Source organism: Canis lupus, chromosome 13 (genome assembly GCF_048164855.1).
Source record: "Canis lupus baileyi chromosome 13, mCanLup2.hap1, whole genome shotgun sequence".
NCBI lineage: Eukaryota > Metazoa > Chordata > Mammalia > Carnivora > Canidae > Canis > Canis lupus.
In genome coordinates, this window is record NC_132850.1 from 10,728,344 (window position 1) to 10,756,162 (window position 27,819).

Consider the following 27,819-nt stretch of genomic DNA (forward strand, 5'->3'; position numbering starts at 1 on the left):
GCTCATTTAGAGATCAGTGAAAATAAATACGTAATTTCTTCCCAACCAAATCCATGCACATTTGAATTTGTCCACTGATGTATCTTGTGGGAAAGGTCTGTGGTGCCTGATTTAGAACTGCTTCATAGCTCCTAATTAAGAACTATGATATAAAGCCCCTGATTTAGAACTCCTTTGTAGAGCATCTTGAAGCTGCCTTTTTGGATCATCATCAGAGATGACTTCCTGAATATCTATTCTAAATAGAGAAGATTTAGGTACATGAGGACAAGGTCACAAAAACTGTAAACTTCCAGTTGCTGTTGATTCCTATATAATCTGCACTATATACTTGAATCATTGAAATAGAAATAAAAATCTTATTCTATGAAATCAGGCTGCTTTGACACATCTATTAGTCTGTTAGAGGGCCCTATTGACACTCTTCCCTATAAGTGGACTGATAGGTGTAGAACTCCACGAGTCCTGTCATCTGCCTTGCCAGGAGTGATTTTGTCCAGTGTCTTTATCAGTTGTGGTGACAAGTGGGTCAGGACTATGGCAGGGAAGGAATGGGATCGAGAATTGTGGACTACAATGTAAATGATTCCCAGATTCCTTTTTTGGGGATCAGCTTTTTAGCGTTGGTTGAGTGAGTGACATTTTTGTTCTATCCCTCCATTTTCCTATTAGCAAGTCATTTCAAGATAATCTTTTTATGGACATCTCCCCATTTTTGTAGCTAATCATTTTTTTACCATTAGCAATATTCATGAATACTTGTCTTGATTTTTAAAACACGAATCCAATATATATTAGATTAGAACTTAATTGCAAAGTGAGAACTAATCAGAAAGGTCTATATCTCTATGTGAACTTCTAAATAAACTCAAGTAGCTTAGCTTATACTGACTTTTATAAATTTCTGTTTTGTTTTTTTTTTAACAAAGTTGGAATATCTCCTTTTTATACTTTTTCTGGTCTTCATCAATAAAGGCAAATAGGATTGCCCTTTTCAAATTATTCAAACCAGTCTTACTTAATTAAATTTTTAAAAATTCTTTCCCATAGAAACTTGAACTCAGTATGTTTTATATATCAACAATATGAACTAGAAGAAAGGTGTTTAAGTGCTTTTCTATAGGCAGAAAAATAATGTAATAGTAGGCAGGTAGAGTTTGTAATAGATAAAAAAAAAACTAGAGGATAAACAGTAAAAAGTGCTGGAGAAGAAATAGAGGAATTAGAACCCTCATGCATTACTGGTGGGAATGTAAAGTGGTGTAGTTGCTTTGGAAAACAGTTTGGCAGTTCCTTAAAAAGTTAAACAGAATTACCCTATGAGCTGTACTATAAGTTCTCCTGGGTATACACCCATGAGCATTGAAAACTGTCCATACGAATACTTCTACACAAGTATTTCTATAGCAGTAATCAGTATAGCCCCAAAGTGGAAACACCCAAATGTCAACAAATGAATGGTTAAACAAAATGTAGCATATGCATACTGTGGAATAGTAGTCAGCCACAAAAAAGAATGAAGCACTGATTCGTGCTACAACATGGATGAACCTTGAAAACATACTAAGTGAAAGAAGTCAGTCACCACAGGTTACCTGTTATATAATTCTATTTATTTGAAATTTCCAGAGTGAAATTTCTCTAGATACAGCACAGATTGTTGGTTGCCAGCAGCTAGGGGGAGTGGGTCTCAGGGAGTGACTGCTTGGGGTTTCCTTTTGGGGTAATGAAAATACTTGCCGACTAAATGGTGGTGATGATTGTACAACTTTATGAATATCCTAATAACCACTAAATTGTATATTTTATTTCATTTTTAATTGTGTACATTAAAAGTGTGAGTTTCATTGTATGCGGATTACATCTTTAAAAAATGAAAGGTTAGAATTTAAGTGTTTTTCTTAGTACTGGCTCCATTGCTTTGGCACTGGAGGTCTGCTTTTAGCCAGGGTCTTTAATGTTTTCCCATAGGAAATATTTTGAATCATTCATTTTGTTGCATACTGACAAGAGCAGTTAATTTATAAGTAAGTGGCTGGTGAAAATACTTAAAAAAAAAAAAAGAAAAAAAAAGAAAACAGCAAGAAGGTATCACTTTAAATAATACTAGCATCTGACTGACAATGATCAATTTGATGATTCAGGAGTGTTTCCTGAAGTGGAAAGTGGAACCAAAAAAAGCTAACAATCAATCTTTATTTTTTCCTACTCTATTTTTATGTGATAATGTAGTATATAACTTAGACTTATGGTCACTAGCTTGATGCATGCATGTCTCATTTCTTCTCCATGAATGCAGTAACCTTCATCTCTCTTCTGTCTTCCATTAGATGAGAGAACAACCCTTACAGCCTAGTAAAGAACTGTATAGTGTAGTATTTTGGAAAGGAGTGTTTGCTGCTATGTTAGGAGTCCTGAATTCTAGTGTCTACTCTTCCTGTCATTACTGTGTGATTTTGGACAAGTCACCTGATCAATCTGAGTGTAGTTTCTTCTAAAATGTGGGAATAGAACCACTTGGTATCTGAAGAACTTGTCAGTTTTAAGATTCTGAACGTCTGGGTGATCAATAAGTACTTAAATTGATTGCTTTCCTCTGAAAAACTATTTCCATTTCATAGGTTAGAGAACCTGTGGTCACTCTTTCAGTTTTAAATGGAGGTTAATATACTGATTAATAGAATTTCTTATATCAAGACTTTTATCTAATGACACATTTTGATTTCTACATTGATTTGATTCATGTTTGCAGATAGTTTTATTACTCTTTCAGTTTTAAATGGAGGTTAATATACTGATTAATAGAATTTCTTATATCAAGACTTTTATCTAATGACACATTTTGATTTCTACATTGATTTGATTCATGTTTGCAGATAGTTTTAGATGATAGTGCTATAGTGATAAAATGATGAAGACCCTGTCTTTAGGGACATCAGTCATATGGGGCACTTGACATATAAACAAGCATTTCCAGCTCAGGGTTGTAATTGATCTCATGAAGAGGCTCTGACATTACTAGAGCCTAGTGTGTTGTAGGGCTCAGGATGGGGATTAGAGGAGTGTCAGGTTAAATTGCGTAAGGTGGTAAATTTTCTCTGGCTAAATTTTCTTAGAATTCTGAACATCAAATCCCGCCCCCCCCACCCCCTTTTTAAAGAAGTAATCTCTACACCCAACATGGGGCTCAAGTAAGCATCATATTTTTAAGCTAAAATTACATATGTTCATATATTTCTGTTCAGAAGTTTTTGGTTTCACTGTTTAAAAAAAGGAAAATTATTTCCATTTTGTAGTAAATTAAGAATAATGGAAGTTTCTGGCATGAAATAATTCTCTCTTTACAGACAGATCCAGTTGAGTATGTGGAAAATATGTGTGAAAACATGCAGCTGTATCCACTACAGGACTTTCTCACTGGAGATCAGCTTCTCTTTGAATACAAGCCAGAAGTAAGGAGGTTTCATTTCTAAGAGTTACTTTTAGACAAAGAGAAGGGGGAGACAATACAGAGATCTACTTAATAACTGTGGGAATATAGAAAACTTGGATAAATTTGTCAAATTTTTTGCTTAAATGGAAGAAATAGTTTTGTGGGTAGTTTTTCATGATTGCTGTATATGATCATGTTTAAATATGAGGAGAAAAATCAAGTCCTTTTCTTAGGTACTGTTATTCTATTTTTCAAGTGTTACAACATCTAAAAAAGTGATTTTTAAGAATTATGTGCTTTAGTTGCTATGCTTATTTAGAGAGTTGTTTTGTTTACCTTTTAGTTCAGTTAGAGACTCTGGGCAATTACATTTTAACCATTTTGAAAATGTTTATGAGAAATGTAAGATGTCATGAATTTGAAACATGTGATTTATAGACAGTATTACATACAAATAAATCCTTTCCTACATACAAATAAAGGACTTTCCTCCTTTCCTTGTTGGGAGTAAGTCATTTTGCTCCATAACTGAGTAGCAGTTCTCAGTTGGGTGATTTTGCCCCCCAGGGGATATTTGTCAGTGTCTGGAGACATTTCACTTGTCACAACTGGGGGATGCTCTTGGCATCTAGTAGGTTAGAAGCCAGAAGTGTCAGCTAAACATCCGACAGTGCAAAAGACCGCACCCCACAATAAAGTGTTATTTGGCCCAAGATGTTAATAATGCTGAGGTTGAGAAACCTTGATACAGGGTATTCCAAAATCTTAAAGGTAGGGAAAGGTAAAGGAGGAAGCAGTAATCACACGTTCTTGTTATCTCCTAGGAAGATTGTGCCTAGGGGTCCAAGTATTTTTTCCAAACTTCATTTGTTGTTTTTTTCTCAAAGGAATAATGGTGTTTAAATTGGTAGGTTGGGTTTCAAAACTTAACCACAAAGTCTTCTGTTTATTCTTATCATACCTGAAGGATTATTGAAGGAGGCCCTGCAATGGGATCAATTTATTGATTCTTGGGGATGAATTAATCTAATACCTAGTGGTTAAGAGTATAGTCTTTGGAATCAATCATGTACAAACTTCTTTAGAACTCTGGGTTTGCCACTTCTAGCTGTGTTGTTCTGTACATATTATGTAATCTGTAATCTGAGCAAATTACTTAACTTTTAACAGGAACCTGAGTATTATTTTTTATAAAATGGGTATATTTTACAGTTGCTTTTAAGATGATATGAAATAATGTATGTTAAACACTACCTGGCAGATAGTACTATAAATGAGAGCTATTTTTACTGCGAGTACTGTTATTATGTAGGTTTTGAGATGAACACAGTTTATAGCATTATCAAGAAACAACTAATAGACTAATGAAGTTTTAGGAGTTAGGGTGTTCATGACTATAGATAGAGTTTCATGAGTATCAAGATAATAAGATCTTGGGGATGCCTAACAATGTGGCTTGCTTTTTTGTGTGTGTGTGATTTTATTTTTTATTTTTTTGAAATCTAAATTCAGTTAATGAACATTTATAATTTATTATTAGTTTCAGAGGTAGAGGTCCGTGATTCATCAATCTTAATATAATACCCAGTGCTCATTTACATCATGTGCCCTCCGTAATGTCCTTTGCCTTTTTAAGAGAGCTATCTTAGGTTAAGGTTGTTATTGTGTGTGTGTTTCCCCACTTCCCCACTTAGGTCATTGCTGAAGCTCTTAATCAGCTAGTTCCGCAAAAAGCAAATCTTGTTCTGCTGTCTGGTGCTAATGAGGGAAAATGTGACCTCAAGGAGAAATGGTTTGGGACTCAGTATAGTATGGAAGGTAAAATATTTTAATGATTGTTCTACATTTAGGTTTATCTGACTCATCTGAGAAGAATTTTTATTCCTTAATGATTTGTCTAATGTCCTATGGGAAAATATAATATAAACTTTTTTTAGAAATGAAAATTATTTATACTGCTTTGCAGAAAATTACTTTCTCCTATGTTTGTTATAGCTAGTGAAAAACTCCTATGTTCTGGATAGTTTGCAGAAGAGTTTTGACTATGTTTTAGAAAAGTACTTCTAAAACTTCAGTATACATATATATTACATAGAGATCTTATTAAAATACAAATCGGTATTCACTAGCTCTGGGGTAGGGCCTGAAGTTCTGCATTTTTAATAAGCTCCCAGGTGATACAATGCTACCAACCATACTTTTGAGTAGTAAATGGCTAGAATGCCAGGATAAATTATAGTTTTCCTGAGAAAGAAGAATCGATTTGTGAAGGCTTATTGTTAACTGGTTTGTTATTAAGAGAATGCTCAACATTGCATTGTTTGTTGGATCAGTTTTTTTTCATCTCTACAGATGTTGAAAACTCTTGGGCTGAACTATGGAAGACTAATTTCGAATTAAATCCGGATCTTCATCTTCCAGCTGAAAATAAATACATAGGTCGGTGAAATAGCAATCATTATATATAATCCATTTATATATTAATAAAGGAAATAGCATCTGTATAGTACATTTACAGAGTATCATTTGAATTCCTATTTGAGCTTCCCAGTAATACTCTGGAGTAGGCATTACTGTTTTCTTACTTTTTTGAATGAGAAAACCTGAGGTTTAAAAAGGTAAAGCAACTTGTCATAGATTAGTCAGTTGGTAAATGGAAAAAAAACAGATCTACTTAAATGTAGATCTTGGGACTCTGAAACTTTTTCTTTTTTCTGTGTATATAGCTGATCTTCCATATCAGTCTCTGTAGGGCTAGCCATTATTTTGGCTGGTTGTTCTAGTGCTTTTTAAACTACAAGGTTTGTGAAATCAGTGTAATGGGTTATGAGAGCATTAAAAAAAAAGCAGTTAGGATGGAAAATAGCAAAATGTTTTATTGCTTTATAAGAAAGAGTATTTCAAGAACTGTGTTTTTTTAGATTTTATTTATTTATTTGAGAGACAGATACAGCAACAGAGAGATAGAAAGAGCCTGATTGGGAGGAGAGGGAGAAGCATGCTTCCCACTGAGCAGGGAGCCAGACTAGGGGCTCCATCCCAGGACCCTGGGATCATGACCTGAGCCGAAGGCAGATGCTTAATCAACTGAGCCATTCAGGCACCCCTATTTCAAGAACTTTTGTTCCATATATATGTGTATGTGTATGCTTCTGTCTCCCTGTCTACTAGCTTACAATGGGAAAAATGGAACTTTGAGAAAGCCGCTGGTCTAGGTCAAAGATTACAGCTGTATATAACTAATTTATTCAATGCTATTTTCCACAGCAATTCCACTCCTAGGTATATACCCAAAAGAATTAAAAACAGTCAAACAAATACATGTACATGCATGTTCATAGCAGCATTATTCATTAATGGGAAATAGCCCATATGTCCATCAGTAAATGAATGGATAAACAAATTGTGGTAAATATATACAAAGGAATAATATTCAGTCATAAAAAATGATGTATAGGGCAGCCCCAGTGGCGCAGCGGTTTAGCGCCGCCTGCAGCCCAGGGCGTGATCCTGGAGACCCTGGATCGAGTCTCACGTCAGGCTCTCTGTATGATGCCTGCTTCTCCCTCTGCCTGTGTCTCTGCCTCTCTCTCTGTCTCTATGAATAAATAAATAAAATCTTTTAAAAAAAATGATGTATATGCTACAACATAGATGAACCTTGAAAACATTATGCTAAAGAAGCAGACACAAAGGGTTATATATGATTCCATTTATAAATGAAATATCCAGGATATATGAATTCACAGAGACAGAACACAAATTGATGATTGCCAGTGGCTGGGAGGAATGGATAATGGGAAGTGACTGTTTCATGGGATATAAAAGTTTCCTTTTAGGATGCTGAAAATGTTTCAAAACTGGATAGAAATGGTAGTTGCACAACACTATGCATGTACTAAATACCTCTGAATTATTCACTTTAAAATGGTTAATTTCTTATGTAAATTTAACCTCAATTAGAAGAAAAACCTTTTAAAAAAATCTCGCATATTTTAGACAATTCAGTTCCACATCTTGAACTTTAAGTATCTTAAACAAGCCAGTTCATTTTAATAAAGAAACAAGTAGTTTTTTCTATTTCTGTTTTCCTTTCAGTAGCTATTTCTCACCTACATATTGATGAAAGAATTTTTCATTAACTTAGTTTGACTTTGTTAGAACGTTTTTGTTATAAAACATAACAAAAATTGACATTCTCATTCAGGAATGGATTTGTTTATAAATTGGTTTATACAACTATCCTAAGGGTCCCTCTTACAGTTAAGATTGGCTTTGAGAAAGGTAATGAAGCAGAGTGTGGAAAGGTCAGAACCAGTCCTTAGGAAATTATAGATTTCAGAGTTCATTTAGTTTAAGGCCAAGAGAGTTTTCTTTTTTGCATTGTTCTACTAACGTATTGTATTCTAGCATTTGAATTTGGCTTACTTTTGCCACCAAGAAAAGTTACCTAGACTTCTAAACCCAAGAACAGGTTGTTGGGAATCATGTTGAATTACATGATGAATTATTACTCTTTTCTGTTGTTAGCCACGGACTTCATGTTGAAGGCTTTTGATTGCCCAGAGACAGAATACCCTGTTAAAATTGTGAACACTCCACAAGGTTGCCTGTGGTATAAGAAAGACAACAAATTCAAAATTCCCAAAGGTAAAATGTTTCCTTCTATAACAGGGGTGAAATAAGCTTAGCGACTCTTTCTCCACTTGGTAGCAACCTATTTCCATGTGTCTATCACCTGTCTCCCTTTCTCCTTCCTCTTCCAGTTGAAGATCTTTTCTAGGCTTAACTTGTCAGAACCATACTGCACTTCTTTGAGGTCACAGAAATCCTCATATACATATAGATTCTAGGAAATAAAGATTCAAGGCTAAAATGAGAATGTTTTTAAATAATTCTTGCAGTTAAATGAGAGGAGAGCCAGATGCTTAGCCATCTTAGGGAATGGGTGGTATGTTTTAAACATTACTTTTAAAGAGACAAAAAGAGTACGCTGAAGGAAATTATTCTTAAACACAATAGATAGCCTATTCCAGCATTACAAATGTGAAAAATCCTCCACTCTTTCCCTTTACCATTTTGCTTTTCATTGTAAAGGAATCACAGTGTACACTGATTAGTTAAATAGACTCCAGAGTTGTTGACTTTAAACTGTGTTGCTTTTTTATTTTCTGTTCTTGTGCATCACATAGGAACTTATGGAAGCAGCTTGGGATCAAAAAAAGCTGAGAGCCCTTCATTGCCATTTAACCCAGATCCCTAATTTTAACACAACTGTTTTGTGGCCCTCAGAGATTCTTGAATTTATTGGGAAGGTGTTTCTTGAATTAATCAATCAGTATTTCAAAACATTGTTTAAGAACATTCAAAAATGTTCTTAAATTCAGCTTCTTTGGAAAGTCTGCTATGACTTTCTGTGAGTATTGGGGTTCTCTAACGTTTTTGACATGTATACCTCTGTAAACATTTTCTCTGACCAAAGTTGTTAATAAATAAATACAGTATTCCTAGGCTTCTTTCTATATCTGTTTATGTGTCTGGCCTTCCCATAGACTAAAGTGTGCCTTCTGGACACTCTTTAGAGTGGTAAATACTACTTTTTAAAGACATGTCAGGATAAAAATGTAACAAGGATTTAAGGGCTAGTAGTTAATTTCAGAATTTTTAGGAAACATGATGTTAGGGGCATATAGCAGGTATATAAAATATCTGAGGCCTCTGGCCTGTATTTTCTCATCTATGTTTTTTTTTCTTTTAGCATATATACGTTTCCATCTGATTTCACCTTTGATACAGAAGTCTGCAGCAAAGTAAGCAATTGTCCACTTTACTGGAAAATATGTTTAGTTTCATTTTGAATCATTCTGTCATTTTCTCTATCAGTACTGAGCTGTGCTGCTGATCTGTGTATTTTTTTCTGTGCCGCAAACAAATTATTCATATTGATACTAAACATTAAATGGAATTGTGGCTGCTTTATCTCTAGCACCCAGGTGTAAAACATGCTGATAATATAGGGTAGTCATAGTATTACTGGATTGAGAAAGTTCATTAGAAATGAGTTTGGATCAGCTCTAGTCTGTAATGGGAACAAATGCATCTGTTGATCCTATATTTAGAAACTGGCAAAAAAAAAAAAAAGAAACTGGCAAGGAATCTGATTATACTTTATAGCAAATAACTTATGTATTTATATATAGATAACTGCACTGTGGGAGGTCGGAGCCTAAAATGTGTCTGAAACATAGAAGGTACTCAGGAAATGTTAGTCTACTACTTCCTTTCCTTTGCCATGTAAACTGTGGAATCTAACCTTAGAATAACAGGCAGCATTAATATTAATACCACTTGAAAAAATGTATTAGCTGCCTCCCTTCCCTCAGATTTTTAGGCTTCAGGGACGGCCCAGAGCCTTTGGGCCAATTGTTTTTTATGCCTTTTACACTTACCCCATTTTTCAGTATGTGTATATAACAATTCAAAGATGGGGAAGCATTGCTGAAGGGAGGTGTTCTGTAGTGTGCCTATAAAATTGAGTCCTTGGTAAACTGTATTTACTTTTGAACTCAGTATACGGTTTTACATTCTGGAGTAGTGTAACCACTGTCTTTGTAAAAGTAGTATAACCACTTTGTTTCCTACTCCAAAACATGTTTGTTCGTGTTTATTTCTTGCCAATTAATGATGCTGTTTTCACTTTATATTCTCAGTGTGGTCCTCTTTGATATCTTTGTCAATATCCTTACCCATAACCTTGCGGAACCAGCTTATGAAGCAGATGTGGCACAGCTAGAGTATAAGTTGGTAGCTGGAGAACATGGTTTAATTATTCGAGTGAAAGGATTCAACCACAAACTACCTGTAAGTACAGATGTTCTGTTTTGCTCGTAGAGAGCTTTGGATTTTATTTGTTGCCCCTAAAGCAGCAATCATAGAGGCTTATGCATGGGTTGCTGTACATAGAAAGAAATGTTTGTTAATGTGGGTTATCGTGTTTTCTTGGCTGGTGACAGCTATTCTAACTTGAGCCACACATAAGAGCAACATCTATTCATTAATTACTAGCAATGCATGCAATGTAGCCTGTGCTTCAGGCTTGATTTCACTTCCTTTTGCTGTCAGTTTCTCGGTGGCCACCACTGGCATTTTGGACCGGTTTGAGATTAATTTCATACTCACACGGTAATAACAAATTTAAAGCACCTGGAACATTGCCTGACAGAGTAGAAGTCAAGTGTTTGTATCCTTCCAAGCTCTTCCTTCACTCTGTCCCTTTGTTTCGGGTATGTGTTGTATTTTCCTTCTAAATTTAGGAGCCTTTGAGAAACATGATCTATACCTTGTCAGTAATTTATCTTTTGATAAGGAATGTTTCAGTGTTAACTTTCATAAGCAAAAGGAGAGAGAACATGGAATGCTGGCTAAGAGGGATAGACCATTAAATACCAGCTAAAATAATGCAGTATATCCAACAACAAATGTTATATCTTGATTTCTTTTGTAGAACATATATCAAGATTTAGGGAACTAGGTTCAAACAAGAAAAAATCTGGAGCAAAGTACCTGGCAGAAATTAGAACTGCGCTAAGAGGCCTCTGTGTCTTAGCAAAAACCCGAGTATAGTTCTTTTCTTTATACCCTTGCCCTAATCATCTTCCCCAGAGAACAAAGATTGGCCTTAGGAGGAGACATTGTAGAATATTTGACTTTTGTTAATCTTCAGAGGCCTTAATATAATATAGCTTAAGGTCCACGCAGATTAAAGCCTAATACATTGGTTGTCATTTAGGAGGTATATTTTAGAATTACCTTGGGAGCTTTTTAAAAATATAAGCCATAGGGGATCCCTGGGTGGCTCAGCGGTTTCGCGCCTGCCTTTGGCCCAGGGCGTGATCCTGGAGTCCCAGGATCGAGTCCCGCGTTGGGCTCCCGGCATGGAGCCTGCTTCTCCCTCTGCCTGTGTCTCTGCCTCTCTCTCTCTCTCTATGTCTATCATAAATAAATAAAAATAAATCTTTAAAAAAATAAGCCATAGACAAGTATTTGAGACTCTTAATTTTATGAAGCTTACCTAGCCTTCATATTAAAACCTGGCATAGAATCTATAAATCTCTCTCTTTTTCTCTCTCAACCTAGATACCAGTTTCACCCTATATAATATAGATTCAGACATTTTAAAAATTTGAAAATCCAATAATGTAACAGAAAGAAAAATTCATGTGACCAAAAGCTAGGAATATGAAAGGTTTGTTGCTCAGTATTTGAAAGTTGCTGAACACAAATCATTATAACAGTTCAAACGGAACATTAGATGAATAAGTAATAAATGCCAAAAAAAAATCTGATAAATTAAGTGGGCATTCTTAATAAGAAGGAATAGAAGGAAATTAGTTAAATACAATAAATACAAACCTTCATGGGGGTGTTGCCTGGCTGGCTCAGTTGGTAGAGCATGTAGCTCTTGATCTCGGTCAGGATTGTCAGTTTGAGCCCCATGTTGGGTTTATTTTTTATTTTTTTTTTATTTTTTTTTAATTTTTTATTTTTATTTATGATAGTCACATAGAGAGAGAGAGGCAGAGACATAGGCAGAGGGAGAAACAGGCTCCATGCACCGGGAGCCTGACGTGGGATTCGATCCCGGGTCTCCAGGATCGCGCCCTGGGCCAAAGGCAGGTGCCAAACCGCTGCGCCACCCAGGGATCCCCCATGTTGGGTTTAGTGATTACTTTAAAATACACGTTCCATTACGTAGTATCAAGAAAAACAAAATAGGAATAAAAAATACAAAATATGTAGGAAGTAAAAAAAAAATTTACTTCCTGCTGCCTAGGGAGCCTGATGGGAGACGGATCATAACCTGAGCAAAAGGCAGATACTTAACTAAGCCACCCAGGCACCCCAAGTCTCTGAAGTGTAAAAAATAATGCGATGTGACTGGTCACAAGATCGGTATCAACATCAGTGGGTTTTTTTTTTTTCCCTGTAGTAACGATAACCATGTGGAAATGGATAGAAAAAACATTGTATTATATAATATTGAGAAAAATAAAATACCTAGGAATAAAGAAGAGTATAGAATTTATGTAAAGAAAATCAGAAATCTTACTGAAGCATATTATAAAAGACTTTAAGAGAGAGACTCATTATGTTTCTGGATAGGACAGCTTGATAGAAAGTTATCATTACCAAAATTAATATATAAATGTAATGTCCTCCCAGTTAAAATCACATTCAGGTGCAGTGGAGATGCTGAATAAAAAAATTATTTATTTGGAAGAAAAAAGTGTTTAAGAATACCCATGAAAATTATTAAAAAGGAAAAAAAAGGAATCATTGTTCCAAATTTCACAATTATTGAGGATTTTAGCTCCTGAAGATTCTTCGAATCACCAGTACTTCTCATTTCTCCTACAAATACCTGTTACCATGCTGGGCCCCTGGTAAACACCAATGGAAACAGGTTTCACCCCCACCCCCCACCTCTGCCCCAAAACCGTGGATTTCGTGCTTCTCTACTTAAAGTGCTTGTTTCTTTTCTCTTTAGCTACTATTTCAGCTCATTATTGATTACTTAGCGGAGTTCAGTTCCACACCAGCTGTATTTACAATGATAACTGAACAGTTGAAGAAAACCTACTTTAACATCCTCATCAAGCCTGAGACTCTGGCCAAGTGGGTATACATAGTATCAGCTTGTATTTTGAAGGCCTGAAGGTGGTCAAAGTGGTTTGCCTTTCTAGGGGTTAGGTGTGGGGAATGAGACTATGGTTTCAGTGCTGTTTTTCAGACGAATTAGAATTGGCTGTGGTTTAAGAAACCATCCATTGGGTGATAGGATTTCTAACCCAGCTTAAGTAGGTGTGAGAAGGACTAAAATAAGCCTGCTTACTATACTTAGAGGCGAACAATAAACAAGGGCATTTTCCCCCAAAGTTTGTAAGTAAATAAGTTAAAGAAGTGCTGGCCTTGTGGTAGCTCAAAATTGCTTTACTACTGGTTTTAGTATATTGGGTAACTGAGTTAAACTGCTTAACCCATCACTTATCTGGCAACTGCAACTATCCAGAATTCAGGTTTCCAAAGGAGAGCAAAAAGGCTTCTGAGAGTGTGATTAAAGCCTCCACTCGTAACCCCTTGGGTCGTTCATTAGAGCCTGTTCTTTTGTCCAGGGGTAATGGTAGTCGAGAGGTACCTCTATGTGAATCAAAAAAAGCACCCCTTTAGGGTGCCATCTGTCAACAGGGAGAGCCTTTGTGGGAGGGAGAAGAGAGTCCTCTCTGAGCAGATAGCCCTTTGTGCACATGGCTTACAAGCCCCTGCGTGACTCCTTGCTGGCCATCTATAAATGGCAAACAGCACAAACATATGTAGAGGCCCTACTTTTGACACAGTTACAAAGAAGCCCGTAAGTGAACAATTCAGAAGCAAGGCAGGTGGCATTTAAGAGTCATACCTGTAATAACTGATAATCTGGTCACAAAATGTTGTAAAAACTAATAACCAGATAGAAATTAGAAAGGATAGTCATCTGGAACTATCAATATGATGAAAAATAGCTCTGTATCCAATAACTCCTGAATACTAGCTTATTAAAATATAGTAGACTAATAATTATACCTCTTTATTAGAGATTTGTTATTTGCTAGATATAAAAACTATATATATATTTAACTCTCTCCCAAACCCTATAATAGTAGTCATTATTACTTACCATTTTTCAAATGAAGAAATTGAGTCACAGATGTTAAGTAACTAGCCAAGTACAAATAGTTTAGTGTGAGGAGAGAGGGAAGTTTAGAGTGGGGAGGCGGAGTAGGGGTTGGTCTGATTCTGGCCTAGAGCCACTACGTATACTGTGTTGTCACTGTAGTCATAGATACTCATAATACTGGCCTCTAGTAATTAACAACATGCTAGTGAGATTTCAAATAAAAATAGTAATGATTCTAAATTGGAGTGTGATTCATCTGGCAACTAATGTGAAATATTTTACTTTGCCACTAAGATAAGTGAGTTGTACCCGTGAGCAAATCGATGTATAACTTTATATGTGTATTTTTAAGTGCTTTTTGGTGATTATCTTAAGTTATGATAGAAATTGTGTCTCTTCAAAAACATGTCATCTGTAGAAATTGAACCAAGTCTTTTTTTTATCTTAAAATTTATTTCAAAACAATGAAACTTTTTCTTTGCCCTCTGAATAGAGATGTGCGGCTCTTAATCCTGGAATATGCCCGTTGGTCTATGATTGACAAGTACCGGGCTTTGATGGATGGCCTTTCCCTTGAGTCTCTGCTGAGCTTCGTCAAGGAGTTCAAATCCCAGCTCTTTGTTGAAGGCCTGGTACAAGGAAATGTCACCAGCACAGTGAGTGTGAGGTGTTGTGTTGCTATTGGTTAAGTCTGAATGCTCTTGTGGGCTCTGGAATTGCATTAGTTCTGCAAAAAGGGAAGCTCTGTAGTCTTGACAGGTCAGAGTTGTCATAGCACAGCCACCCTATGCTGGGCAAGACTTTCTTCTTGAAGAAGACTGCTGGTAATGGACAGGGCTTTGAGTGAAACGGATGTGGTAAATACACGGTATTGGTTACTTGTTGAAGATGGTGTGTGGAAACAACAGTTTAATTTAGAGATTGAAGTGGGAGCTCTGGGGTATGGTGAGGGATGTCTACACATGCACACGGGTAGTCAAAGTCCTAGAAACAGAAAGTGGAGTGGTGGTTACCAAGGGTTGGGAAGATAGGAAGGTGGGGGGTGCTGTTTTATGGGTATAGAGTTTCTTTTTTGCAAGGTTCTGGAGTTCCATTTTAGAATACATATTGTAAGTATATTTAACACTATGTTATGTAACTGTCAGTAGTTAAGATTCTAAATGTTGTTATATGCTTTTACTACACACACACACACAAAATGAGGCTAAAGATGTTGAAGCCTGAGGTTAGGCAAAGTAAATGAATAAAGAAATAGGTAGAGGATGGCCAAAACTCAGTGACTAATTAGATGTGGAAGTGAGAGGAGGGAGGGTCTAGGATGATGCCTGGATTTCTTGCTTGAACCAGTGGGTTGGTGGAAGAGTAGGAAAATAGTAGATTTGGGGGCATATGAGGAGTTTGTTGTGATACATATTGAGTAGGATAGGTCTGTGGACCTTGTAACCAACTGAGGCCTCTTCTGGCCCAGAATGGTTGTTTGGGACTCTCCCTAAATTTGTTTGGCTAGACCATCTTCCTTCATGGCTTCCCAGTTTCTTGGGACTGGCCCCTTGATGGGATATATAACTGGCCACTCTGGAGACTGGCTGCTGTCTCCTCTCTACTTCCACTCTGTCTTTATCCCTGCCCCGAAACTAGCCTTTGTTTCTTTCCTTCCCACAAAAAGAAGTTTAAAAGCAGGGATAGCTACCTGCTTTTCTGAGCATGATGAGAGTACTGGGCAGGGGGTCCTTTTGGTCTAGAGGACTTAGTACCATGAGTTGCTCCAGGTAGAAACCACTGTAGAGATGAGCAGACCCTCCCTACACCCCCCCATTTTATAGGTAAGAAAACAGAAGCCTGGAGAGGGGAGAGGCTGCACTCACTTAGTGTTCTGTGTTATCCTGTTGCTCTGTGCTGGGTCTATATTTGTAGACCGAGGTTTTGAAAACATAGTCACAAGTGTCATAGAGGACGCGGCCTAGTGGGCTAAACTGGGCAGTTAAGTTTGACCACGTCACAGTGTGCAGGTAAACAGTGTCAGTGGGAGAACAGAGGAGCAGCTGGTCGATTGAGAGGCGCCTAATATTCAACAATCATAATCAGTGTGGTTGGCAGACTAGATCTGCTTTCGTACTGCTTTCCAGGGTTTCTCGAACAATTATAATATTGATATTAGTTGGTTCTGAGTGCAATTAGGGTCCAGAGAGCCTGCTATAGTTATTTTTTTCTTTTGCCTCCTAGGAATCCATGGATTTCCTGAAATATGTTGTTGAGTGAGTATTGCTTTGAGTTTTCTCTGTAGGACCTTCCTATTAGCACGAAGGCTTTGAGCCACAGCTCAGTTACCGCTAAATCCACAATGAACGGTGCTCCCTTGAGGCTGGCTATGTAAACAGAGTCCCTCAGAAGGGACTGTGGATGGCCGGACGCCCTCTTCACAGTCGTCTTTGGGTGAGGGGAAGAGGGGAAAGGCGCTGCTCAGTGACCCACTCATTCTTTTGCAGCAAGCTGAACTTCATGCCCCTGGAGCAGGAGATGCCTGTGCAGTTCCAGGTGGTAGAGCTGCCCGGTGGCCACCACCTGTGCAAAGTGAGAGCTCTGAACAAGGGTGATGCCAACTCAGAGGTCACGGTGTACTACCAGGTCAGTTGGCTCCTTTATACACAGCCATCCTCGTGCCTAAGACTGGTAGGGCACTAAGTTTGGTGGAAGGTCGAGTACCCGGGAGTAGTGACCCTATGACTTTCAAGGCCCTTCTGCAGTTACCTCTGTGGTTTTATCCGTAGGGTCATTTGTCCTCTTGAAGCAATTGCACTTAAAAATTGCTCCTGTTAGCGAAATGGATCCTTTCTCAATCCCAGTGCTTCATCGAATCATTCAACTACTAGTCCAGAGGGACAGAGACTGAAGAGTGGTTGGAAGTTCCTATCCCTCCTGATAGAACCCCAAGTGGCAGGACGACATTTGTTAAAAGGACAGTTTTGAAAAAGAGACAAAAGTAAACATAACCAAGCCATCAATATATAGCAAAACAGAGTGACTACCAGAATCGTAATTAAAAGTTTCAAAGCATCTGAGATACAGGATTTATCACCTGTTTTGATGAATCTGAGGTCCAGAGTCCTTTACTTGCCTGAGGTGTGTGGGGCTTAAACCTGTTCCTTCTGTTCTCAGATCCTGTGTTCTTTCCATACCATTCTCGAAAGGTGGGATGGGGCTTAAAATAAGAGCTTTGCAACAGTCTCACTTGGCCCATAGCTTGTGGTTAGTCCCACTTACTTCTAGAACAGCTGGGACCTGTGCCTGTCCAGATTGATCTCAGACTTCTTAAACTCTGTGGTTCCTAGGTATCCTGCAGTAGGAAGTCACTTCTCCATCAGGCCCTGTGACGATCTCCCTGGTCTGGGCTTTGGGCAGGGGTATATGGCCTTACTGTCTGTTGCCTTGTCCTTTTATTGTGTTTCTGGCCCTGAACTTATGGCTTTCCATAGAGACCCAGCTTGTGTGTGGAGCCCTTCACCCTCTGGCTATAGTTACTTTGTTTTTATCCAGATTCTCAGCTTATTTGAAGCTGAAATGACTACCAGCTCCCCACCCCCCCCCAAAAAAAAAAATTCATAAATGGAATGGCCTGGCCCTGTCCACATTTCCAGTATTTCTGCTGTTCAAAATCCATAGTACTTTTCCCGTTTAGGTGAGATTTCATATGGTAAGACCATGTCTATTGAGGTGCTTTCTATCCGTTACCTCTTAGCACTGGCTTCTAAAACAAACTTTCCTTAGGAAACCACTTCCCTCTTCCCAGAGAGCATCTTGAACAGGAAATCTCCTTGCCTGACTAAACAGGACTTGCAGGGCACATAGGCTTTCAGCCCCTTCCTCAAGTGAAGTGGGAAGGAAAAGAAATGGGTCTGTTAGAGGAGCCTGACAGTGGGGTGTACTAGCAGCATCCTTGCTTGTTGGCTTCCTGCCCCCTTTCATTCTAACCATGTTATTTTGCTACTCTCCAGGAGAGCCGGGATGTGGTCTCCCAAGTGTGGTATCTGCCTTTTAGGTATTTCTCTTATCAGCTGTTTTGGGTCCCTGTATATGACCTTAGAAGCTTCTGTTCATACCCTTTCTTTCTGAGGAATAGGTCCAGATATCCTTCATTGATCCCAAATATTTCCTGCTTTTCTCCTTAGGACCTTGAACTGCAAATACTTGACTTTAGGTTTGGTCCTTTGGGTTCTTTGGGCAGGAGCTGGCAGGTTGGGTATTACTGGAGTCACCTCATGCAGATAATCGGGCATGATTTCTGTCCTCACAGGCCAACTAGTCTAGTGGGAAGGCACATGTATAAACAAAATTGTTGAGAATATGGCAGCAGAGGGTGTGATCACTTCTCTTGGGGCAAGAGAAGAATGGGATGGATACCTGAGTAAAGTGGTTGCCAAGAATAGCTGGATTCTTCAAAAGTCCCATAAGCCATTGGATTGTCAGTTGGTCTGACCAACCTCTCCTTTCAGTCAGGTACCAGGAGTCTGAAAGAATACACTCTCATGGAGCTGCTCGTGGTAAGTTGTAATAAAGGAGAGTTGAGGTGTTCAGAAGCCCTTGACCCACTCGGAGGACGGGCCTTTCTGCCCGGGAGCTAGGGACTCGGGAGGGGTCAGAGGCCTGTTTGTTGGTGAGATGGTTATTTTCGTATTCTCCTCTGATATGAGCATGGACAGGGGGCTTGGGCGATTTAGGAAGAAGGCAGTAGGGAGGCTGGACTTCGGGGTGACGTGGAACACTTGGGAGTTAGAAGTGGAGCTTTTCTCTGCTGGGAGGAGTTGGGCTGATGGGTAGTATGTTGAATTACAGATGCACATGGAAGAGCCTTGTTTTGACTTCCTTCGAACCAAGCAGACCCTTGGGTAAGTCTGCTGGCGAGAGCACCGAGCTCACATGAAGGTCTGGGGCTAACTTTGCAGGCTGAGGTTTACCAGATACCCTGACTGAGCAGCCTCTCAGAGCTCACTGGTCCTTCCATGCTTTAGAGTCATACCGACTGGTCAGAACTTCTAGAATTTGCATCTTGAACCATCTATGATCAGGTTTTGTTTGGTCAAGTTTCAAAGATTGACAAGGAAAAAAGTTAGTGTGTAGTCCTCAGTTCAGGAGAGGGGTGGACACCCTAACCCGAAAATGAAGTAGATGCATACACATTTGCAGATTTTCTTTCAGGAGTCAGGTCCAGTCAGGATGTATAGAAACCCTTCCCACTCATCCCTAGCTTCTGAGGACAGGGCTCTGGGAACTGCCTGCATTCATAGAATTCTTCATTCTGGCTGTAGGTACCATGTTTACCCTACATGTAGGAACACATCTGGGATCCTAGGATTCTCTGTCACCGTGGGGACTCAGGCAACTAAATACAAGTGAGTAGATGGGCCCAGCTATTATTATTCTTGGCCTGGAGAGGGGGTTATTGGCACATCCTTTAAACCTCAGGAACTGGGATCCCTGGGTGGCTCAGCGGTTTAGCGCCTGCCTTTGGTCCAGGGCGCAATCCTGGAGTCCTAGGATTGAGTCCCACATCGGGCTCCCTGCATGGAGCCTGCTTCTCCCTCCTCCTGTGTCTCTGCCTCTCTATCATAAATAAATAATAAATCTTTAAAAATAAATAAATAAACCTCAGGAACTCTGATCTAGTAGGGTTTGCTTCACGTAGTCACAGCTGTGGAGGGTGGGGACAGAGGGTGGGTCGTAGGTGGCCTGATGCGGGACAGATCAGTGGTGGATCAGTGATGGTTCCAGGGGCTGCAGGGCTTGTCAGTGTTTCCTCTCTCCAGGCGAGCCCGAGCACAAGCAAAGCACAGGTGCCTGACTCGGCACCTAGGCTAGAACCAGGCAGGGGAGGAGCCTCGCTGGGTCGCGCTCTGGGGCGGTCAGGCTTGGCTGGTCACTGCTTCAGTGCTGAGGGGCTGGGTCCTTTGCTGTTCTGTCTCTCACTCAGCTTAGAGGAAGAGGGCTGAGGCCGGGGAAGAAAATACCCCAGTCTCTTTCCTAGAAACATGCCGCAGCCCTTTTTCTCCTTTGCGTTCTGCTTGAGGCCAGGTTTCTGCTGACTTGTCATTGAACGTGTTTTCAGTTCTGAAATTGTTGATAAGAAGATAGAAGAGTTTCTTTCAAGCTTTGAGGAGAAGATAGAGAACCTCACTGAGGATGCCTTCAACACCCAGGTGCGTGTGCTGGTCTGGTCTTTTGTTCCTTTGGCTGGCTCTTGAGATTTGTAGCCCCACCTGACTGGACCGTGTCTCCTAGCTTCGTCCCTCCCCGTCACGCTGGCAGGTCTGTCACAAACCAGACTGAACAGGACCAAGTGTTCTGGGACGACTGGGGTGATGCTGTACCTGAAGGTCTCTCTTTTTGATGGAACAGGTCACAGCTCTCATCAAGCTGAAGGAATGTGAGGATACCCACCTTGGGGAGGAGGTGGACAGGAACTGGAACGAAGTGGTGACACAGCAGTATCTCTTTGACCGCCTTGCCCATGAGGTAGTAGGAAGTCCTGACCAGAACTCCTGATTTTCTAAGAGTCACACTGCCAAGCAAATCAATATTGTGTGGAAGAGAAACCCGGGGTGCTCACCTAGGTTTGCTTATTGCAGACCATCTAGGTTTGCTTCATCAAATCTTGAATTTCCAGATGGGTTGTCTAGCACCATAGGCAGCCAAGCGATGCCCAGTTTTGTATGGGTATTTTTTGTGTAATATACTTGTTTTATATTTTTATTGAGGCTCCCTACCAAATTTGTGGAGGGAAAAACAGGTTCTGCTCTTCTGGTCTTTATGGAATTTATCTCCAGGTTTATTGATTCTGGGTGTAGGTCTTTGACAACTTCTAGCCCAAAGTAATAAAACCCACAAAAGAGCTTTGGGACCTGCAGTGTAGGGCGCTCTGACAGTGTAACCCTCCATGGTGGAGTAGAAAAGGACACTGAGGCAGAAAGGCCATTTAACAAGAGGTTTCAGCTCGTAAGCGCTCCAGTTTTCCTTGTGGGGCAACCAAGTTCTCTTCCTGTGTTTCCACCGCCCCTGCCCCCGTATCCTCTCAAGGCAGAGTGTACAGTTAGCACGCCCCCCAGAGGCGGCACACGTGATGGTGGATTTCGGCTGTGCGCTCCTCCGCTGTAACGAGGGCGTCGCTACCGTTTGCCAGGGCTAACCACTATTGCTGTGAGACACGAGGGTGTCACACAGTCTCGTTTTCATCCTTCTCTAGAAGGTATAAAGGATATGCTCAGGTGCTGAGCAGAACCAAACCTAGGGGGTGTGGGAGTTTAGTAAGACCTTTCCAGAAAATGTATCACTTGTCTTTTATAGCTTTCTTTCCTATCTTCCCTCTCTCCTGTAAGATTGAAGCACTGAAGTCATTCTCAAAATCTGACCTCGTCAGCTGGTTCAAGGCTCACAGAGGACCAGGAAGTAAAATGCTCAGCGTTCACGTGAGTATGGTTGCCACGCTGGCTCTAAGCCATCAGGTTAGCCCCGCAACCTTCCCCGAGCTTGGGCTGGTACTAGATGTTCTGACCGGTTTTTGCCCGCATCTGGTGAGCCTAGTTCTCAAGTCTTTGGCTTCTTTCAGGTCGTTGGATTTGGGAAGTATGAGCCAGAAGAGGACGGCTCCCCTTCGGGTGAGGAGTCCCACTCTTGTGAAGTGATGCAGCTAACCTACCTGCCGACTTCCCCCTTGCTGGTGGGCTCCACCATTCCCATTACCGACATCAGGGCTTTCACATCGACACTTAGCCTGCTCCCCTACCACAAAATAGTCAAATAAACTGCAGTCTCGTTGGCCTGAAGCATTGTGTATTTAAAAATGTGTTGGTATCTTATGAAGTTACACTACTACTAGTGCCACTGAATTTTTGCACTGCCGTCATAGAACTTTATTTACACTCCTACCCCCCACGTTGTGAATCAGAAACCACGGGTTACCCTAGGAGCTGGCAGAGAGCAGCAGCTGTGCCAAGTGCGACCAGAAAGCTTGCTGGAGCAGTTAGAGAAGCCCTGGCCTGTCCTAGTTCTCAGCTGGAGGACCCCGTTCTGTAGGGGAACTCTGAGAGGCCCTGTGTAACCCAGGTCTTAGTGCCTAAGTGCTAGGTGCTAATACGTGGTGGTGGTTTTTTTTTTTTTTTTTAATGTATTTTTAAATAAAGACAGTTCTGTAATGCCCTTCTTCAGAACGAGCCATTTGCTACTGTAGCATTCTTTTTTGTTTGTGGGGTGGGAATCTAAAACCCTCTTCCTAAACTAAGGCAATAAAATATTTTTGGATAAATATTGGGAGCCCTATGTGTGCTGTATGAGAGTTCAAGGGACTCTGGAGAATAGCCTGGTGGGAGCTAAACACCGAGCACAGAGTACATGGGAGGGCTGAGAAGAAGGATGGACCCTCCACTGCTTCAGGAGAGTCCTTGTGTAAAGCTACTTAGCTCTTGGATTCAAGGCTGCCAAATAAAAGAAACACATTTAAAAAAATTTGAAAAAATTACTTTATGAAGCCTTAAGAAGCACTGAGTATAGTTAAATATAGTTAGTCCAGAGTTAGATACAATTTAATAGTCCAATTCCAAAACAAAAGTTGTTATAGGTGAGGCCAAGAAATTTCCTAACACTTGATTTTAATACATTGCACTAAGTTTCTAAAACTCAGAGGAACCAATATTTACAGTAGATGGAGTATTTGTGAAAAATCTGCCATCAGGTATATATGTATATATATGTATATGTGTGTGTGTAGGAGTATTTGTGAAAAATCTGCCATCAGGTATATATGTATATATATGTATATGTGTGTGTGTAGAACCCAAGCTGATATGATCTAAGAAATAGGTGTATATCTTAATAGCCATACTAGGTGTGCAAGGTTTAAGACTGGGATTTATAAATGCTCTTCAGAGCATGGGGTTTGGGGAAAAAAGCAGACCTCTTGCTTTCAAAACCTGAAGTTTTTCTCAGGACTGAATTCAAAATTGTAACTGCCACAGAAAAGGAAAAGAGGGAAGCTTTTCTCGTTTTAATTGTTCATCTGCATCAGAAAGTCCAGTATCCCTGAGATAGGAACCACTGCAATAAGAAGGGAGTGAACAGATTCTCCCAAAGGAAGATTGTTGCTTAATTATGCCTATTGCCCTGGTCATCAGGTGTAAACGTTGCATTTCCCAGCCTAATGCTTTGCAGCACCAAGACGTTTCAGTAATGGTTCATCGTAAACCCAACATTCTCCATCTTCATGAAATAACTGTAAAAGAAAGGGGGAGAACTCCGTTACTCATTTGCATTGTACGTCTATAAATAATAGTTTTTTAAATCATCTTAGTTCTTCTCCCCTCCTTACACTAAAACGAGTTTCCGGCAGGGACCAGGGCTCATCGTGGCAATCAGCAGGCTTATTTACAAGGGGTACGTACGGTACTTCTGCAGTCAGTGACAAGGACGCGGAAGTACAGCTCAGGGCACGGGGGCACGAGGCTCAGGGCCGGGGCAGGCTCCCCAAACAAGCTTACCCTAGTCTCCCATTGAATTTCCTTCTCTTTCCTTTCCCGGGCTTCTGCTCTTTGTTTTTCTTCAAGTCTATGCTTGGCTTCGGTTGCTGCATCAATGTCTCTGATTTTTAAGTTGAAAGTGACATCCTTCCAAAGGCTAAAGAAAAGAAGTCAAAGTGCTAAGTACTAAATGGAGAGGAGTTAGCAAACCTGAGAATGACCGTGCAGCACCCGCTGAGTACAGCATCGTCAAAGTGTAAGCCAACCGGGTTTAAGTACAGTTCAGGGACGAACTGGAAGTGGTACCAAGGCACTGGCATAAGCAGAGAAATGGGCTCGGAGGATTCCACTGCTAGTGTCGAAGGAAGAGAAGGATGGGCAGAAAGCTAGATATGCGATACAGAGGAGAGCAAAACCGACCCTGAGGTCTGTCTGGGGCTCCACCAAGGCTAGCAAGGCAGCACTGGGGTTAGTGGCTCACCTCTCCCGGGCTTGGGTTTCCTTTGTTAAAAACCAAAAGGGTAAGTAAGATCAGGGGAGAAAAGTTCCATTTCAGAAAAAACTCCCTTGAACAATGAAATCTTGGAGACACAGTCTGAACAGAGTAAGAGTCAAGAGGTGAACTGTAGAGACTGGGCTAAGCGATGTGGCTGCTTCCCAAGGCCCGGAAGCTGGTAACCGGGGAAGTGTGGCGTCGCCTCGCAAGGGCAGGAACCGGGGCCAGGAAGCGGGCACGCGTAGCCCCGCGGAGAAGGCTGAGCACCATGGGGCAGTCCAGCTACGCAGGCTGTTAACGGGTCCGACACAGCAGTGCGGTACTGGTGTGCGAGAGCCCGTTCCTTCACTTAGAAACGCCCTAATACGCTAAACCAAGAGCTTCGGGGGTGATGCTCATGTCACCAAGAGACCCGGATTCTACCGTGCAAATGGGAGAGGAAGAAATTCTGCTGGTGTCTAATTTTCCAATGGTTTCAAACTATTTGATGATAGTAAGAGGCGTTTTGAAAGCCTGACACTGTGGCTAGTGTTTTCAAAGTCCCTTCAGAGATCTGTGCGGAAACACGCCGGGTACGACCTGAGGGCAGACACCTCGACTGGGCCCCACAGGCTGCTGACAGGCCAGAACACAGCGGATGCTTACTCTCCCCAGCGTCAGACACGTACGGGTTCGTCTCCGGGGCGCTCACGCCAACTCAGGCGGTTCCCAGTTTAGGGCAGCAGGCGACCAGGCTGGCTTAAGCCCTAGGCCCCGGGCCTCGAGGCCCCGCCTGCCACGGCCCAGAAGCACGCTTACCAGCGGGATTCATACTCGTTCTGATCTTCCAACTTCCTCACTTTCTTCTTAATTATAGGCAACTTCTTGGTATCTATAAAAACTGCATTTTCCTAGGAAACAAAATGAAGGTAGATGTTGTATTGTCCCACCTGTTCTGGGACGAAGAGTCCTTTTTCCAGAAGCCTGTAACAGACCTACTAACCAAATCCCACCCCGACTGGCAGGCGGGCCGCGGCTTCCCACGCCCCTCAGCCCAGACGGCGCGGTTGTGCTACGTGCTCAGTGCTAATCTCTTAGAAAACTCGGGCCCATAAACAACTGATTCTAATGTTAAACGCTGAAGCACTTTTCAGGCTGAGTGTCTCCAAGTCCAGAATCCAGTTCATTGCTCCTGTCAACCCCAGGCCACCTTCCTTCTACTTTAGTACTGCTGGCGACTTCCTGGAGGTCAAGGACTAGCTTACTCGCTTCTGTCCCCGTGGTGCCAGGCAGGAAAGACCTTTCTCATAAAAAGTCAAGCTGTGTATACAAACACAGACAAATTAGTTTAGCACTTAATTTTATAAACCTAGCATCCAGTGTAATGATCTAGCCATCATTTACTGGGTGTTTACTATATATGTCAAGGGTTTTTTTTTGTATTTTGTTTTTTGTTTTTTGTTTTTTGTTTTTTTTTTTAAACATACACTGAGTGTTTTGAGAGGGGGAAAAGAAATCTCACTGTACTGCTGGGGAGGAAAAAGGATTTCCCTGAAGAGATGGCACTAGATCTGGCCTTGGTGTTTCCATTTCCGGATGAAGGAAGGCTACACTTCAACGTCACCTCAAGTAAGAGTGAAATACAGGTTCTTACCCCTGTTGCATATTTTGCATACATTACACCATTCCATTCCCCTTCAACCGAGCAAAAAGACTTCTTGTCATTTGGAGAACTAGATAGAAAAGGAAACATTTCTGTTAGTCCTAAATTGAAAGCTCTCCCAAGAATCTGGTCAGTGCACCCCTCCCCCCCAGGGCAGGACACAGAGGAGTGGCTGTGAAGTCTCCGATAAAAGCAGACCCGTAGAACTGGATTTCCGAGCCAACTGGAAGAATGAGGCCCCTAAACAAGACGCTACTGGACTCCAGGTCCCACGAGCAGTGGGTACAGATGAGCAAGAGAGCCCTGCTCTGGGCGTACTGGGGCCACAAACGCGGAGACCGTGCCTGCCCTGAGGCTGTTCACAGCCTCATGTGGAGACCGCCTCAGACTGTGGGTGCTAAGTGCCATGGGGTGTGTGTGTGAGCAATGGAGAGCAAGGGCGAAAGGGCTGAAATGAAGGTCACAGGAGGTCTCACTTAAGGATGTAACACGGGACGGCAGGCTTTCCATCCCAAGGAAGGGTCCAGAGGTCCAACGGTCAAATTGACCTCTTTCCAAGGAAGGATCCTTTCCTCAAAAAACCCAACAGGCCTCTAGAGGACAGGACTGGGATGCGTGGCAGGTGTGGAATTTGGGAAGTGAAACATCACAACAAAGGACAGGTTAGGAAGGGTTTGGCAGGAACACAGAAGTGGCTCTAAAAGGCTCAGAAAGGCAAATGCCCAGGGGAGAAGGGTGCAAGCTGCCATTCCTGGACTGAAACGAGTTTCTTCTGATTTGGGGGCTTTGGAAGGGGGGACAAAGGGGAAGAACAACAGTAGAATCCCACATTTAGAAAGCCTTTGCGCAGCGCTTCTCAGGGTGGTGGGGACCTGGGGGCTCCCCAAGACACTCTTAGGTCAAAACTATTTTCATCCTATTAAGATGTCAACTTGCCCTTTGCACCCTCATTTTCCCACAAGTATACAGTGTTTCCCAGGGGCCGGGACACCCGCAAACTTCCAGTAAGGGTATCAGAGATTTACAAAATTCAAAAAATGAACAATGCCTCTCCTCTCACAAATGTTTTAAAGAAGAGTTTTGGAAAAGGTTTTTCATAAAAAATGCTATTGCTGTCCTTTGTAAATGTATTTATAAATATTTTAAAGATTTGAGAGAGAGGACACTCCTGTGCACAAGCCAGGGCAGAGGGAGAAGACAACTCAAGCAGACTCTGCCCTGAGCTCGGAACCTGACGTGGGGCTCAATCCCACGACGCTGAGATCATGACAGGAGCCCAAATCAAGAGCCGGATGCTTAACCCACTGAGCCACCCAGGCACCCCTATTTATAAATATTTTAAAATAATTTCTAATATGCGAAATATCAATGGATATTATTTGACATAAGACAAAAGCTCTTTGGGGTTCTTAATTTTTAAGTGTAAGGGAGTCGGGAGACCGACTCTGAGAGCCACACAGCTCCGCGATTCACCCTGTGCTCCAGCCCCTTCGGAGGGCTGGGCTCTCTCTGCTCCCTGTTTTGAGGGCAGTCTTCCTACTCTATCACTACGATGGAGGGAAATGCTGCGGAGCCAGCGGTTCCCGTGGGTGCCGGTGACCTCCACAGACCCTGAGAAGCAGGCCCGCCCGCCTGCCCTGGACCTGCTGGTCTCCAGCACCTGACTGTTTGGGGGTGCATGTGCATTCCAGTGGTGGCTCGGCTGCTCTCTGAGCTCTGCCCGTTTTCTCTGACTGAAGTTTAGTAAACTTCATCATGTGTTCATGGTCCTTCCTGTTCAAGATATTTTTGGATGCTAATTATGTCGTCCCAGTTATATCCCTGGAAAACTGGTTAACCACAGTCATTTATCTTCCATCTGCAACACTGGTCCCAGTAAGGCCTCGCAGGGAAGACAAAGTTCTGCAGATTCTCCTCTTCCAGCCAGATTCTGAATCCACCCAACTGACTTGTGACCCAGACAGTACAGCTGTATTCATTTGACCCTAGCCGGAACCAAGCCGAGATGTGATGGTTACTCTTTTTCCCCAGCAA

The 27,819-nt window shown here is 41.3% G+C and overlaps 2 protein-coding genes across 13 annotated transcripts in view; one reads left to right on the forward strand and one right to left on the reverse strand.

Moving 5' to 3' along the window:
• Nucleotides 1-21,961, forward strand: part of NRDC (nardilysin convertase) — a 90,583-nt gene extending 68,622 nt beyond the window's left edge. For 3 of the 4 annotated variants that reach the window (XM_072772098.1, XM_072772100.1, XM_072772099.1), the window contains 17 exons: nucleotides 3,348-3,452; nucleotides 5,128-5,251; nucleotides 5,786-5,872; nucleotides 7,964-8,083; nucleotides 9,192-9,243; nucleotides 10,144-10,294; nucleotides 12,981-13,108; nucleotides 14,641-14,803; nucleotides 16,371-16,402; nucleotides 16,634-16,772; nucleotides 18,638-18,685; nucleotides 18,978-19,030; nucleotides 19,451-19,534; nucleotides 20,248-20,338; nucleotides 20,538-20,654; nucleotides 21,515-21,604; nucleotides 21,745-21,961. In XM_072772098.1, the coding sequence (XP_072628199.1) occupies nucleotides 3,348-3,452; nucleotides 5,128-5,251; nucleotides 5,786-5,872; nucleotides 7,964-8,083; nucleotides 9,192-9,243; nucleotides 10,144-10,294; nucleotides 12,981-13,108; nucleotides 14,641-14,803; nucleotides 16,371-16,402; nucleotides 16,634-16,772; nucleotides 18,638-18,685; nucleotides 18,978-19,030; nucleotides 19,451-19,534; nucleotides 20,248-20,338; nucleotides 20,538-20,654; nucleotides 21,515-21,604; nucleotides 21,745-21,939 (1,779 nt within the window). In that variant the 3' untranslated portion in view covers nucleotides 21,940-21,961. Of the gene's footprint in view, nucleotides 1-3,347; nucleotides 3,453-5,127; nucleotides 5,252-5,785; nucleotides 5,873-7,963; nucleotides 8,084-9,191; nucleotides 9,244-10,143; nucleotides 10,295-12,980; nucleotides 13,109-14,640; nucleotides 14,804-16,370; nucleotides 16,403-16,633; nucleotides 16,773-18,637; nucleotides 18,686-18,977; nucleotides 19,031-19,450; nucleotides 19,535-20,213; nucleotides 20,339-20,537; nucleotides 20,655-21,514; nucleotides 21,605-21,744 lie in introns of those variants that run through there. The other variant, XM_072772101.1, reaches the window with a different exon arrangement.
• Nucleotides 21,962-22,636: 675 nt separating this feature from the next.
• The window catches only part of OSBPL9 (oxysterol binding protein like 9), a 160,756-nt gene continuing 155,573 nt past the window's right edge, over nucleotides 22,637-27,819 (reverse strand). For all 9 annotated transcript variants that reach the window (XM_072772118.1, XM_072772117.1, XM_072772115.1 and 6 more), the window contains 4 exons: nucleotides 25,777-25,855; nucleotides 24,942-25,033; nucleotides 23,669-23,804; nucleotides 22,637-23,403 (listed from right to left, as the gene is read on the reverse strand). In XM_072772118.1, the coding sequence (XP_072628219.1) occupies nucleotides 23,329-23,403; nucleotides 23,669-23,804; nucleotides 24,942-25,033; nucleotides 25,777-25,855 (382 nt within the window). In that variant the 3' untranslated portion in view covers nucleotides 22,637-23,328. The remainder of the gene's footprint in view (nucleotides 23,404-23,668; nucleotides 23,805-24,941; nucleotides 25,034-25,776; nucleotides 25,856-27,819) is intronic.